The sequence below is a fragment of the Dicentrarchus labrax genome, unplaced genomic scaffold, assembly GCF_905237075.1.
Source record: "Dicentrarchus labrax unplaced genomic scaffold, dlabrax2021, whole genome shotgun sequence".
NCBI lineage: Eukaryota > Metazoa > Chordata > Actinopteri > Moronidae > Dicentrarchus > Dicentrarchus labrax.
This window is the reverse complement of record NW_026136704.1, coordinates 11,436,833-11,452,100: the sequence shown is the minus strand read 5'-3', so window position 1 is coordinate 11,452,100 and position 15,268 is coordinate 11,436,833. Positions and strand designations below refer to the sequence as shown.

The 15,268-nt window shown below is 40.0% G+C and overlaps 1 protein-coding gene across 1 annotated transcript in view; it reads left to right on the top strand.

Annotated features, from left to right (window-relative positions):
* Positions 1-15,268, top strand: part of igsf11 (immunoglobulin superfamily member 11) — a 97,154-nt gene that overhangs the window by 16,576 nt on the left and 65,310 nt on the right. The window contains exon 2 of the mRNA XM_051396807.1: positions 10,412-10,441. Within this exon, the coding sequence (XP_051252767.1) occupies positions 10,412-10,441 (30 nt within the window). The remainder of the gene's footprint in view (positions 1-10,411; positions 10,442-15,268) is intronic.

Below are 15,268 nucleotides of genomic sequence, written 5' to 3'. Positions count from 1 at the left end.
AAAAAAGTACAAGAATGACCTAAAGGTGACTACATTATTGTTTTGCTCTTTTCTGCTGTTTTACTGTAGTAACTTTTATTATGTCTCCTCTCCTCTCCTCTCTTCAACCCCAAAACATGGAGCTCGCCATAGCCATAAATCCCTCTCTCAAACCATTTACCACTTGTTTGCTTCGTGCCATCCCATGATCTTCCCCTTTCTCTTCAGAGGGCAGAGGGCTCTCGACAACCCAAATGTTCGATTTCCCATCTTTTCATTTCCTTTTTTTTCTTCCCAGCTTAGGGAGTTGTGAATGAATATGAAAAAAACCACGTTATTTTTACAGTTCATTTGCACTGCATTTTCTCTCCCTAGCCTGGTGCAGACTCAGGTGGGCATGAGTATTAATAGCTTCCCTCGTTCGTGACGTCAGCTGAAATCACACATGCGCCTCTTAACGCTCAGAGGTGTTTTATGTTAGTTAGACACATCACTCACAGCGGTTATTTAGTCAGTGTTGTAAAGAGTTTGTCAGTATAAAACAGAAAAGAAAATCAAATTTTCCTCCCCTCTTGCCTGCCTTTCTGTCTCCTACAATGATGTATTCATTTTCATGCCTTTCTATGTTGTTTTTCTCTCTTTAGTTGTGTTTGTACCTTGTGTAACTGTTGCTAACCTGCTCTCCACTCCCAAATCTTTCCCTCTGTCACCCTCCAAATCATTCTACTTTTTATTGTTAGTGTCAAACAGTATTTCATTTCCTCTTTTATCTGCTTCTCTGCATGTGTCCATGGGACTAATCTCTCTGCCTTCCTCTCTCTCTTCATTAAAAAAGGCCTGTATACTCTGCCTGAAAGCTTTGTGGGGTCCTAAATGCTAAATGCCAGTCTGTCTCTGCCAGGCGCCCGCTTAGTGCCGGTCGCCTTGGTGATGAGACCAGCGATCAGGCCGTTCTTCATCAGACACTGAGGGGTTTGTGTGATTGAGTGTGCATGTTTGTGAGTCTATGTGTGTGCGTTTGTGTCAGTGTACAGTGGATTTGTGTGTTTTTTTCCCCTTATCTGTGTAAAGACATGTACTGTATGTAAGGGAGAAAGCAAGGCAGTGCGAGGGGACATGTATTTCACTGGCTCATTATCATGTGAATGCATTATGTTTCCTGTCAACATGCCTCTGCCAAACAAGGGGGCCTCTGTTCTCCCTGCCAGGGCTCAAGCGCCACAGCGGCCAGGCCCCAACGTGGTGCGGTTCTGCGCTGGCACAATTCACCAGGAGTTTAGCTCCACAGACACTGCTGTTGGCCTCATCCTGATTCAGTCCATCTGTACTGGCATCTCAGCAGCCGGCGAGGAATCAGTCTGTGGGAATGACATGGAAGACTCCATTCAGAAACACTGACTGATGGAGGGCTTTTTATGGATTGGATTTAGATAATTGTAATATAATCCTGAATTATATGTATACAAATATGGTATTGTTATTTACAATTCAGAATAGCATTCTGATTTTAATCAAATATGTGACAGAAACAAAAACAAACAATAAAAATGACAGAAACTTCTTACAGTAGCAGTAAACAGCTCAACATGTGTAACCAGTTTTGTAATTGTACTCAAACCTGATCAGCAATAAACAGTATGTTATGCTGTTTATTATGTCATTTGTAAAAACAGACCAAAAAAAAGCCACTGGGCTTGGAGGAGAAACAAAGATTGAATATCATCAATGAATGATTAGATGATAATGACCAGTACTTTGCTCATGGCAGGCCAAACAGGACTGCCATCATGTCTGTGTGTCCGCCCCACAGCCAGGTGTGGAGTCACTGTGCTAAGCCTTCAAAATTATCATACAGTTGGATCATCAAACCATTATAACCTCAATGATAGAAGGATTTACCACAGGACTGTTGCATTAGTCAGCATTCATTTTAGCTAGGTGTACCAAATAAACTGTCAGTTTATGGAGTGTAAATATTTTTTGTAGATATCTCAAATGGAGTTATGACCACTAAGTCAAATTCAAAATATCCCCACTATCAATTATAAAGGTATCTTTAATTATGGATAAAAAAAAGATATCTTTAACTGATATTTTTACAATGTCCCTAACATTTTGTACGAAGTATTGGACATGCAATGACCTGATTCTGCTTTCCTTAATCAAAGCCAGTTTATTAGGCCAACCTAGCTAAAACTAATGCAAAAATGATTTGAACAACCAGCTGGAGGAAAACTCTACTTGAAAGCAAACCTGTGCTCTGAGGAGAACCACCAAGCGGATGGCCTTTGCCATTATCATCATCAGACCACTAATACTCTACAACAGTCTCCCTACATCGGAGCTGGGTCTCTAGCTGCTATTGGGTATATTGATCCGGTCGACAGAAACTAATTCTTTGATACACAGGCGTGGAGTTAGAGGTCAGCCCTGTGGTCTGAGCTCTCACATCTCACTGGGACCAATTTAAAAGACCTGAATAGCCGAGGGTCCTAACTGCACGCCTCCCTGTGCTCATACAAACCTGAGGTGTTGAAGCTGCATGTATGTGCAGCCTTGGTGTGTATGTGAGTGGGAGGGGGATCTTATATGCTTGTGTGTTCATGCATACTGTGCTCCAAAGCGCTTGTGCAAGCAACATTAAGATGCTTTCTGGATTGCATGCAGCTCACACACACTTATTATGTATAAATGGGTGGTTGAACAGCACCTGAGAAGCCTGTGTGAATGAGCATATTCTAGACAGATGCAGTTACCCAGAAAGCAGCTCCACTGTGGGCAAAAGTCTCATGTATAATGAAGACCACCAGTTTCTGTCTGACCTTAGGTGGAGGTGAACTGGGTGTCTGAAGTGTGTTTTCAAAGGCTAAGCCCTCTAGGAATTGCTAGCACAAATAATATGAAATAAACACAGAATAACTTAGCCAGGTGATTTGGTATATTTTAAACAATATATTCTATCCTATCCAAGATAGTAAACACATTTCAGAATTAATTATGCATAATCTTCCTTTGTAAACAAGACATTCTGGGAAATGGCAGATAGATGGTTCCCATAGAAAAACTTAGGGAAGTGATGAAACCAACCAGCTTGTCCTCATCCATTTTCTCTTGTAAGATGCGTCTGATAAAGCACAAATCTCACCTTAGCACCGCATTGCACAGCAACCTCAGTGACTGTGCCAGGCCAGGAGATAGTCAGACAACTGCCTGTAAAACCACAACATGTCATTTTTACACTTTGTACAGATTAAACAAATGACACATTAGTTAGTGAGCTTTATGTTCAGACTATAGTAAATTCTTATGATGGCCGTTGTGTCAGATTAGGCAGTTATAGAGTCATACATTTTTGTCTTGGCCGAGAGACATGACACACCACATGTTGCTCCCCGACCAGTCCTCGCTCGGAAGGAGGTGTTAGGGGCCGACTTCTGGGAAACAGAATGTAGAATTTTGAAGTATACTCCAGTGTTTTCTGTCCTGTTTGTGAGTTAAGTTAAAATTACACCTACTTTGCAATAGTACACGTCAAATCAAGCAAGACACTCCAAAAAGATACTAAACACCTTATTTTGGTTTCAGTCATGTGATGGAGGCCTGAGAGAAAATATAAAATGAATCTGGCTACCTCCCCTTACAGATTGACTGTAAAATGACCTCACAATAAAAGCATATGTGAATCCACTAAGTTGGCTCCAGCAGTCTTATGCTCAAACGTATCTGTGCCAGACTGAGCCACTTTAACGGCTCTTATTTCCTTCACACTTATTCCAATTAAAAGATGACTTGTGATTAAAGGACAGCAGTCTGCTTGGTAATATGTACAGTATGTGTGAGTGTGTTTAATCGAAAAGGATAATATGTGTGAGTGCGAGTTGAGTTATGTTGGCAAATGTTTTCGGTGTCACGTCTTTAGTATCTTAACCTGTGCATGTGTGCCTTATCTTTGCTTAACTGTGTGTTTATGTATGAACATGTGTGAGTGTGGGCATGTGTCTTTATTAGCTTGGCTTATTGGACGTCTACACAGAGAGTTCTCAGTTCACACTTGGGGTTAATTGACCCCTGGAGACGTTTATCTCGTCAGTTATAATGAATGTCTGGATGATATGATTATTCTGCCATTGCTTTGGTAATTTATTATTTTTTAAATGTTTCTTTGATGCCTGCTTTTCTTAGAAATATTAGCATAATAGTACTAGATTTTGCAGAGTGAAAGTTTAATTTTTGAATTTGTATCATCTTAAGATGGGTGTTGGGTATTTAAAGAATTATTTTCCCACCACCAATGACACATTCAAGTAACCAAATCCCACCACACCTAAACAAATTACAGTACTGTAAGTAAATACAGTTGGCAAATACTCTTAATCAAAGAATAATCTTCAGGTAATGAGTTTACCCCAAAATGGATCTCCAATGTTTTGTAACAGAACTCTTCATTTGTTTTATTCACGTGCAGATAAATATTATATGAGCAATATTAAAAGGTCTGATCATCAATGATTAATAGTCTTTGTGCTGTAATGTAGGTTAGGGCCCAGGAGGCTAGCAAGCTGGAACGTAAAACAAACAAATCATTCTCCATAAAGGAAAACATATTTTAACACCCTCTCCACTGCAGCCTGCATTGTAATGACCTGTATTTCCCATAACAAAGAGAACTGATGAGGAGAAATGATCAATGTGATGAAATCATGAGGGGTTTTTGTTACTTGCGTTTAAATTTGTTGGCAGCACTCTCAAGGACAGTGTGTGTTTTCAGATGCTAAATACACGTACACAGCAGCCGGCACACACGCTCACTCAGAGGCATTCACACCTACACAATCCAAGAAACAAACTAATGAAGCCTTTCTGAAACAAACAACTTGATTAAGACTCAGGAGGGGAGAGAATCAGGTGTGAACACCGTGGGTCATGAAATCATGTGTGAAGGTATGCCAAAGATGTATTTTTAAAGATGCAGTTTGTGTGGTTTTAAGGAATGCTCCACCTCCTGAGGGAGTTTTCTTGGGCATTTTATCTCCAACACTGCTGCTCACTACCTGGTGAGCATCTTCTGGTTGAACAGACCAGCAGGAGAGCCGAGCGTAGGTTTGCCTCTGGGAGATAACATTTTTGTTTTCTTGTAGCTGCATTTCCTTAGTGTCCGCTGAGGAGTTCTCTTCCTTTACTTGTTCTTCTCTCTCAGATATAGGAGGAAAGCTGTGAGCGAGGCAAACGAAAAAAACAAAAGAGACATTTCTGACTCTATAAGGGATTTTAATGATGATTGAATAAGGGCAAACACCAATGAAGGGCACACACTTTAAATCACTAACTAAAATTCTAACAGCAGTTGTTCGTATATTTAGCTATAAAATCTTAAAACTCTTGTTTTCGCTGCTGAAATAATGTCCTCAGGAATGCAGGCAAAACTAAAGGCGCCCCAGAGTGATTTGTTTTATTGCCGTCATATGCTCTTTGAAGAAGAATAAAGAGCTGAGTAAATCAACATCATTATGAGAGACAGTTAGTGCAAAGCTATAGAAAGTAGGTTTGAAAAGAGAATTAGCAATAGATTTAACAGCAATGATTTGATTTAAGATCAGGCACAACTCAGAGACCTTTGTGTATGCATAAATGAATGTCACGGATCGCCTCGGCCTTCAACTTATCTACGTGTGTTCTATTTTGTAGCTGTTACTGAGCTGCAGACTCTCAACCTTTATCACAATATACATTTATTTGTCAGTGTGTGTGCAAGCATGAGAAGATGTTCCATGTGGTTATTTTTTCTATAGTTAATTGAAAGGGTACAGTGTGCACAATTGCAGCAGATAGGTTCCTGGATTCCAGGAGTGAGTTGTTTAGATCAATTTGTTACTGTCAGCTTCAGTTAAACTTGTATTAATTGATTTGGCCAGGTACAGAAGCAGGGGTAAAATTGGGATTTGTGAGGAGAACGAGACTCTGTTAGCATTTTTCACAGGGACTATTTCTTGAGTAGAAAGTAGTTCCAATGCAAACAGTAGACATTGTGTTCTGTGGGTGTGGGTTGTCCAGAGTAGCAAATGCACTGTTTCTGGAAAGAGATCTTGCTGTCATATTTTGTAATACTGTTCCACATACTAAATTATATTCACCTCCATTTTATTAGAATAATTAGATGAAGAGTTAAATAGCACTGTGAAGTCCTAAAAGACAATAATAAAGTACCCCAAATATGTAGGTCTATACCCAAATACACTGTAGTGAATTACCTTTTTTTTTTTTGTTGTTTCAGCTTGAATGTATGGTTCAGTTCACTGCTCACATGTTAAAAGAAACTACTTCAAATATTACTGAATTTAAGCATAAAAACTGAAACTCCCTGTAATGGTCTACTTGATACGCCAGAAAGAAATATTGTGAAATGATTTTCTGACTTTTGCTGAAAATAAAAATGTACTGACAGCTTGGATGGGGCAATAATCCTGAGGAATGCTGCTGTGATTTCACTGTTTAAACTTGCAGTCTGTGTGAAATAACTTACAAGTGAGCTGCGCAAAAAAAGCACAAATAAGACTACTGTGAGATAACTATGCCACATCACAGGATTTAATGAAGTTACTGCTGCTGTGCCACCTCGCTCAATTTGGAGACACAGTATTGATCCTGGTGCTGTGTGGTGGCCACAGCTTTTTAAGGAAGTCAATGGAGAGAAGCCTACATCCTACAAATTTAATTTGGTCAGCGTGAGAGAGTATTTGAAAGCGGGTGTGTGGATGGGGTGTGATTTAAATGTCCTAAAGTGGAGATCATATCCACTGTGTTGCGGCCCATTTTAACCCCTGGTCAGCAGAAAGAAGCAGTGAACACACTGACATATCATCAGTATTTAAGTTGATCTATAGCAAACAGTTGATTATTTACACATGGAGCAGCAAACATGAAGCAACTGGCTACTAACTGTTTCTGTCTGCTGTTGGGTTCAGGGCAGGTAGCATACAGTGGGCTTTTAGAGCTTTGTAGACTTTCTTTGGTGGTGAGAGCGAATCAAACCAGTAAAGTTGTTTCTAGTTACCCCTTTCACATACACATCATACATAATATATTATGGTTACAGTGTCTAAACAGTAAAGTACAGCCACTGTCAAAACTATTACTATTATTTATTGAATTAGGTTCCATCTGCTATCAACTCATAGTATTCATCCTCCTGACTTAGTTTCTCGCTTCCCAGCTTTCTTTAAAATGTATGCTTCTTTCCATTTATTCCCATGAACGCCTCTCAGAGTCCGAGGGAAACTGCCAAGAAACTGCAAATGAGCAATTACTAACATGGGTAAACACAGAGGCAGATGTTTGAACCAAGAACAGAGATGCATAGATTAACACAAAACAGTGATGTCAGACGGAGAGAGACAGGCCAAGGCGAGACTAGTTAAAGAGAGGTTTCGTGATATCTGCCTGTCAATGGCTTTTCACCATTTTTTACTTGTGGAGAAGGAGAGGGGGGCAGCTGGGGTGGTTTGGTCTCCATGGAAACTGACATTCCCTTGTAGGTGCTTGGCAGCCGCCACCGATTGTTGGGCTTGGGTAATGGTTTGAAATTCTCCGTAAAGTGCCTCAGAGGTTGAGATTAAATTGAACCTGCTTGAGGTAGACTCACGCAGTGACTAATCACAGTGAAGGAAAGAAAGAGCTTAATGGAATTCAGACAGAGAAATATGTAGCTTGTGATCACATGTCAAATTTGAATTTTAGCTCTTTTGTTTTTGGCTGCCAGTGAAATATCACTTTTCATTTATTAAAAACCTATTGCACTGATGGTCAGCGATTGCTTCCTAGTAAGAGTGACGTATCCATCCATCATTACAGTGCTCACTTTGATTCAGTCCGGCAATGCTGTTTTATGTAGGCTGGACATTTTCTTTATGTCAGATATATTAACAGTTAAAATAACAGTGCCTGCAGAGCTTGTTTTTCCCTGTTATTTGTGCACCCCCTCCCTCTTTCCCATGAGCCTTTGCTCCAGCTGGCAGACCTATCTGAATGAGAGTGGTCAGGCACCGCTGCTTAACAACTGATGAAATGATTGTTCCTCTCCTCTCCGTCTCAAAGTGTGGAACACTTTAGCCGTATGTGGCAGGTAGTGTGATGGGCCTGTGGACGTCAGCAGCTGAAAAGGATCAGCCAGGCGAAGCGTCGACCTCACACGTCTGCCCACACCCCCAACTCATGCAGAAAATATGGCCGATTATTACTGTGTGCATCATTGAGAACCTTTAGCTGACTTCAAATCAAATTTGTAAATGTGGGTTAACCTGAACAAGCACAAGGCATTTTTCTAGTGAGTATGGCCTGCTGCTGTTGAGTTTGATCTTGTCACACATGAAGGGGGTGTAATGGGATTCTCTATTGAGCAAGTGCATGACTATATGTTTCTAAGATTATAAGCACTCATTTTTCTGCAAAATACTGAGGCATTACTCATGCCAAATAGGTACCACAAGGACAAATACACAGGGGTGTTTACTGTAGGGCTAAATGAGATTTGATCCTAGGATTTAATATATTTTGCAAATATTTTTTGAAAACCCAGATATGAAATTGTACATGAACAGCATAGGTGTGTGTGTCTGTTTCAGTAGCAGATTGTATGGCTTATTTGTATGCCACAGAAGTTACTGTTGTTTCCAGGGCTCCTGTAGCCTGGGTGGTCAGTCTCTGTTCAGCCTGAGAGAATCAAAGGATTTCAGCACAGGACAGATCGTAACTGCCAGTGTCTCCTCCTTTCACAATTCTGTGAATGGAAATTCAGTGCACAACAATGAGGCAGTGTTTTGCATGAAAAGTAAAGGGTCTGATTGTTTGAAATTGAAAAGTATATTAAAAATGCTTGTTTAATTACTGAAAGAACTGTTATTTAGGCAAGTAAAGACACTCAGATAGATGTATGTTTTTCCCAGGAGGAACCATGTCAAGTGGTTCCAACCAGGCAAAAAGCTTTTATCACTGATGATAACATTCGAAGCACTTTCAGTGAAGGTAAATCTCAAACACTCACTACAGCTCGGCAAAATGTCACAGATCAATCCACAGCTAGCACTGGACCATCCCACTGAGCAGATCCTGTTATTAGATAGCAGATGTAGTGGGCATCTGTTTGCACATGTACAAACCAACTAGAGAACAAGTCTGTCATCCAGTAGACATGAGCTGGTTTGCTTGACTACTTCAGACTGGAAACCAGTAATTGAGGGCAGAGTGGTTCAGGGAATTGGGGAGAAAATGTTGTTTTGGGGAATTTACTACTGGCAGTGCTGGTGGGCACAGTTTTGGCAGTGGGAGTCGTATAAAACATTCATTCAAATTCCCAGTGAATACATAATTTATTATGTATCCAAATGATGATGCAAACATATCTACAATGTATTTTATGTTACATCCTCTGTGGCTTGTGAGCATTTCCAAACCTCTTAGCACAGAACAATGAATCATATTTTGCACTACAACAATTAATGTGCACTCGCAGTAACCTTTGTACCTTTGTAAGATTATTCTTGAATACTGCACCAGGGAAATGTAAGGAGCATTGTATGCTGCTACTGAACTGATGCATTCAGTTACAAGCACAAGTCAAATAGGTTGATTGCTGCCAATTGTAATGACAATGGTTATATATTTATAGTATTGGCAGCCTGTCAGATGCAAGTCAATGGAGGCACATCCAGCTGCCATGTGATTTTATACTGCCTGGCAGAGGGAGAAAATTAAGAGTGGGTCCACATGTTCGTGGGAAGCAGCTGTTGATGACTGAAAGATGTTCGATCTTTTTGCACAAATGCTCACAAGACAATCAATTTGATGTTGCAAAAAATTTGCGCTGGTTGCAATCCCAGTACGGGTATAACTGCGTGAGTGTAGGCATGTAAGAGAAATGTGTCTGTGGTTACAGACATGCATACAGTATGTGTGTGCACACGTGACATGTATTTAACACATGTGGATGTTGACTGTTTTTGGTGGATATGCATCCATGCACAGTAATTACTTTATGCTCAGTGCCGGGGAAGGATTTAATTAACTGTCCCTGTCAGGGTAGATAATTAGTCAATAACACACTCTCTCTCTCTTTCATACACACACAGAATAAGTCAATATGTTTTCCATCCTAACACTAAAGCTGAGACAAGAATGTACTAACAATTACTTGCTGTTGCAGGAACATAAAGTACACGTCTTGAGTGACACGGCTCAATAGGCAATTACAGACAAGTATTGAGAAAAGCTGCAGACAGGAGCTGAGCATGGTGTGGGTTCTGTCTGCCCACAGAGAGAAGCTAATGTTGTTGATTTTTGTTTAAATTGTTACACTAGTGGGGTAGCGTACTGTATGATCTGCAGCCTCGCCTATGCTCACTCAACACAACAGTAATTATATTTTCTTCTTTTCTTGCAGGTTCGAGGTTTGATCTACACACAGGGAAAGGTAAAACAAATCTTCAACTTACTTACAGATCTTACAGATATCTTTGTTCTTTCTCTACTCTCTTTTTTTTTCTCTGCATGCGCAGGGAAACATGATGATTAGCAGGCATTAGACTGTGTGAGCTGCTGTGTGTGTTCAGGTTGTGTGTGGATGGATATTGAGGCCTTATTGGGGAGATTTGTGAACCACTTTTTGTCGCTGTTTTCGCTGCACACCAACACATGTATTTGGTACCGCCTATTATCCTAATCACAGTGAACATAAAATGCGGATTAGGGATGTCTTATGGCATCCATCATAATCACACACAAACACTCACTGAAATATTTCAGGACACAAGCATCTGCTGCAAAAAAACAATGCATTAGTGTGTGTTCATGTCTCATATTATATCCAGACACCAGTGCCATCTGAGATAGTAATGATTGCTTTGCTACATTTTTTGTGATATAAGTGTGTGTACAAGTATTTATTGTGTTGTTTCGGATAGCAATTATAGACGTTTTAGGTTTTGCCATCTAGGCAGGATTTGATCAGTATGGCGATGGTGGACCTACAGCTCTTTGGTCTATTTCTGGCAGATGGAGTCTGTAATGGTTTATGTCTGCGGCCTTCCCTCTGTAGATCCCAGAGTATTTTAGTCCAGAATAATCCCCACCATCTGCTGTCTCCTCTACTACGTTTTAGTGCTCAGTATCTTTCCCTCTATCTGTCCCGCTAGTTTATTTCCTGTTGCATTTCCTCCTCTTGCTTTCTCTATATTTTCTTTCTCATCCCTCACAGCGGCATTTTTTAATTGTAATGCGTCTTTTCCTCCTTCATTCAGGCTCCCATCCAGTTTCCATCACCTTCCGTCCTCTTCCTCCACTCAATCCCCATCTAACTTCTCCTTCTTTCTTATGGGTCTTAATTTTCTTTCTCCCTCTTTCCGTCCACTTTTCTATGATCTCTTCCTCATGATCTCCTCGTGCATCCTTTTAATATTTGGTTTTCCTCCATCTCGTTTTAAATCCATGGATGTCTCTTCACGCTCTACTCCTCAGTGTTTCACTCTTTATCCCTCTCTCTGTCCACACATACACACGCCAACCACTCTCCACAGGCTGTCAAGTCCTAATCTCGGCTTCATGAACACAGACCTATACCCCCTGGTTTCAAGTGTGAAAGTCCTAAAAATCCCATTAGGAATGCATGGAACTACATTTTATAGGCTGTGTGCATAATTTCAGCAAAGTACTCCTCAGGAGTCGGTTGGAGCTAATTATAACTTCATGGCTGAGTTTGTGTGTAAAGTCCTTCTTAAGTTCTTAGTAACTACTAGTTTGAAATTAGTGATTAACTCAGTTGGGTTACCCCATTGAAACGTATAATGTCTTGGCTTGTAATGTGTAAATCCATTGCTAGGAAAGAGCTATAACACCATCCAATCAGAAGCAATCAAACATTTTTAAAGAGTCAAACGATACATTAAACTTACCTGAAAAATTCTTTATGTCATATGAGCAACCATATTAGGTCATTTAGTTTAATGTAATTGTCACATTTTTTTTTTTGTGAAATCCAATTTATTATCATCCCAGTTTAAATAACATTTTATGCAATATCAAATCAGATGTGATGGTTATATTCAATTTACAATTATTCAGCAAATCTGTGTTGACCATGCTGCTGGCAAATGTAGAACATCTTACAGGCTGCCAGCTCATTCTCATTGCTTAATACCTAGGAAAGGATTTTGTTTATAACCGAGAATTGCATTTAAACAGGGACTTATTTATCAGAAACACTGTTCCTCAACCAAGTTCATATTGCTCCAGCGTCTTTAAGCACAACTACCTGAGAAATCAACTGACAAGTTCACAACAAGGATTAAAAGTAACATTATTTCATTCTACTTTTATCCCAATATTGTACAGTTATTTTGAGATCTGATAAAATATGAAAAATATACCAGCTTAGCAGAACAGCAGTGTAGAGCCTTGTAAATGAAATCACAACAGGAAAAAAAAAATTATCCACTGGGAAAATCTCATTTGAAATACGGAAGGCTCTCATTTTCCTCTACAAGTACCACTAAGGTGCCCAGGGAAAAGGCATTTGACTCTCTGCTGCTCCGCTGCAGTTGTTCTCTGGCAAATGGTACATGACTACTTCAAAAACCCTGAAGTGTGTATGACTGTATCCCTTCTTTCCTCTGCCCTTCCTCTTTCACACTGATGCGTGAAGTGAGGCTGAGCTCTGTCAAATTAATATAACTGAGAACATGAAAACAACACTTCACTTAGCACAGAGGCACATGCATTTATGACATTGATGTTCTCTATAGAGGGAAATTCAGTGTGCAATAATGTGGAGGGCAGAGTACAAGGTTTATTTGCCTTGATAGATTCAGATGTTCTGTGTGTCCCTGAGTGGGTCGCAGCAGCCACAATGACAACATTAGCAACCAAAATACAGACAGGTATGACATCAGCACCACAGTGACATGGTTGTCAGCCATGTACAGCACATCTCTGTACCAGCACACAGCTGGATTAACAATGACTGAATGGATTAGTGAGTGTGTGAGTCTGTGTGTGTGTGTGTGTGAAAGTGAGAGAGTCAGACAGAGACAGAATGATAAAACACGATGGTGACTCCTGTGTCAAGTGGGTATTTGATAAAGCCGGATACCTTAAACAGATACCGATAATACCCCGAGATCATCATATTTTGGCTCGACTGCTAATGACATCACAAAACCATGCACTCCACATGTACATGTGAGCTCACCCATACACACACCCACAGCACAGAGCACATCGTATCCTCATCATCTGACCCAAATCCATTAGCACTAGGAGTCACAACCTCATCCATCCACTCTTCTCCCTCAATTTCCTCTTCTTCCGCTTCCTCCTCTCTCATTCTTTCCCAGACATCAGGTCCCCCCCATGTGGGACATATCCTCTGTGAGCTCATTTGAAATGACATGAACAGAGGCAGTCAAACAGTAAGATTAAGCATGTAGGTGTTTGCAGCCCCGTGGGCACTTATGGTGGAGCTTTTTAAGTGGCACCCAACGAGCCAGCCTCTCTTTACGCCACTCAGAATGACAAATTTATCTGCTCTCACACCATTTCACAGACCTCTGACTGCAGACAGTTATATAAAAGCACATGAAGATAACTTCAACAACAGCTAAAGCTAATTCAGACATAATTTAGTATTAAACACATACATGGTGTATGTGTATGTGTATGTGTATGTAGTGTATGTGTGTGTATGCATATGTGTGTATGACTGTATGATATATTGCCAGCTGGGCCATTTATGCTAAAACTGCATGCCTCTCTGCTGCTGTAAATTGCTTTGGATTGCTGTTAATAGCTACTTTCGCCATTTCTCTGTGAGTCCGATATTAAAATCTGCCATGATGTCATTCTTCTGTAGCTCTTTCATCCTCACTGCAGCAATGCATTTCTTGGATTACTGTATTTGAACATTGCGTAGTGCTCTAAGAATGTCAGTAATGAATATAAGGCATGCAATCTGCTTGACTATTCACAACGCTCCTAATTGAAATACTGAAAAGACAGCTCTGGCTAATCAGCTTAGAGATGTAGTCCACAGTTGACAGATAATAAAGAGGATCTTAGCGCTGAAAAGTCTATTACCACCCATGTAATGAGAGTTCACATAATATGATCTGTGGACAATGGAGGGATAGGGAAGTTTGGAGGGAGAGGGTGGCGGGCTTGGTGGAATAAAGCATTGTGGCAGGTTGAAGAGAGGGCTCCCATTGTTTTAAAAAAAAGGTTTTAAAAAAAGAGGAACATCACATCAAAAGGGGCTCAACACAAGCCAAGTTTAAAATAATGTAAGTAAGGTAACAGTAAGGTGAGCTGACGCAGGATATAAGACTGAGTGTGTGAACACGAGAGCATAAATGTTCACAAATGCAAACTATGCTTAAACCAAGTCATGGGAATAAGTCAAGTAAATCCTTAAAATAAAGTGTATTGCAAAGATATTGTACTAAAACTGTAGCAACAAGTCCTTAGATAAAATAAAATAGATAATACAGGCAGTTTGTCAGTTCCTTCCAAAAGGACTCACTGTTTGCAGAACAACTGATATGACTGAAGAGCTATGGTTAAAGTAAAATAAAGTTTAGCTGGCTTAAAATACTAATTAGTCAAGGGAAGATTGTGCATATGTTTTAAGGAAACCACAAAGAGATCAGACCTGGACCACTGTCATTCGTACAAATAGAAGAGGACTGATGTCAGGAATATGTAAACACATGTCATTTTCAGCATTGGCACAATGAAACATTACTGTTGTTTTTTGGTCTCTAAGGGGAGTATGTGATCTGTCTTTGTGGTCAGGAGTCTGGCTGCAGAGATGAAGATGTGACCAGGCCTGACCTCACAGACCAGGCAAATAGACAGTTTGACTGGCTTTTATCTTAAGCATCAATGACTTTTTCTCATTCAAAGGACAATAAAACATATCCTTTTTTAATTAAATTTTAAGTTTACAAAACATGATTCAAAGATTTAAGTCAGCAATTAACTCTAGAATATGTTTTCCAAAGATATTGAATTATCTTGTGAGAATATCTCCTCAATATTGTCTATTATATCACATAGTTTCATGGGCTTTTTTGGGGGGGTTACATGACATACAGCATATATCTTCCATATTGTCCCATCTAATAGGACAATGCATCTCTCAAATACAAGCTCCAGCAAAAGTAACAGTTTCTAAATGCTGACTACTTTGTCTCTGGCAGTAAACACCTCAGAGATGCTGCTTTGTGGCAATGAATAATGAACTTGTTTT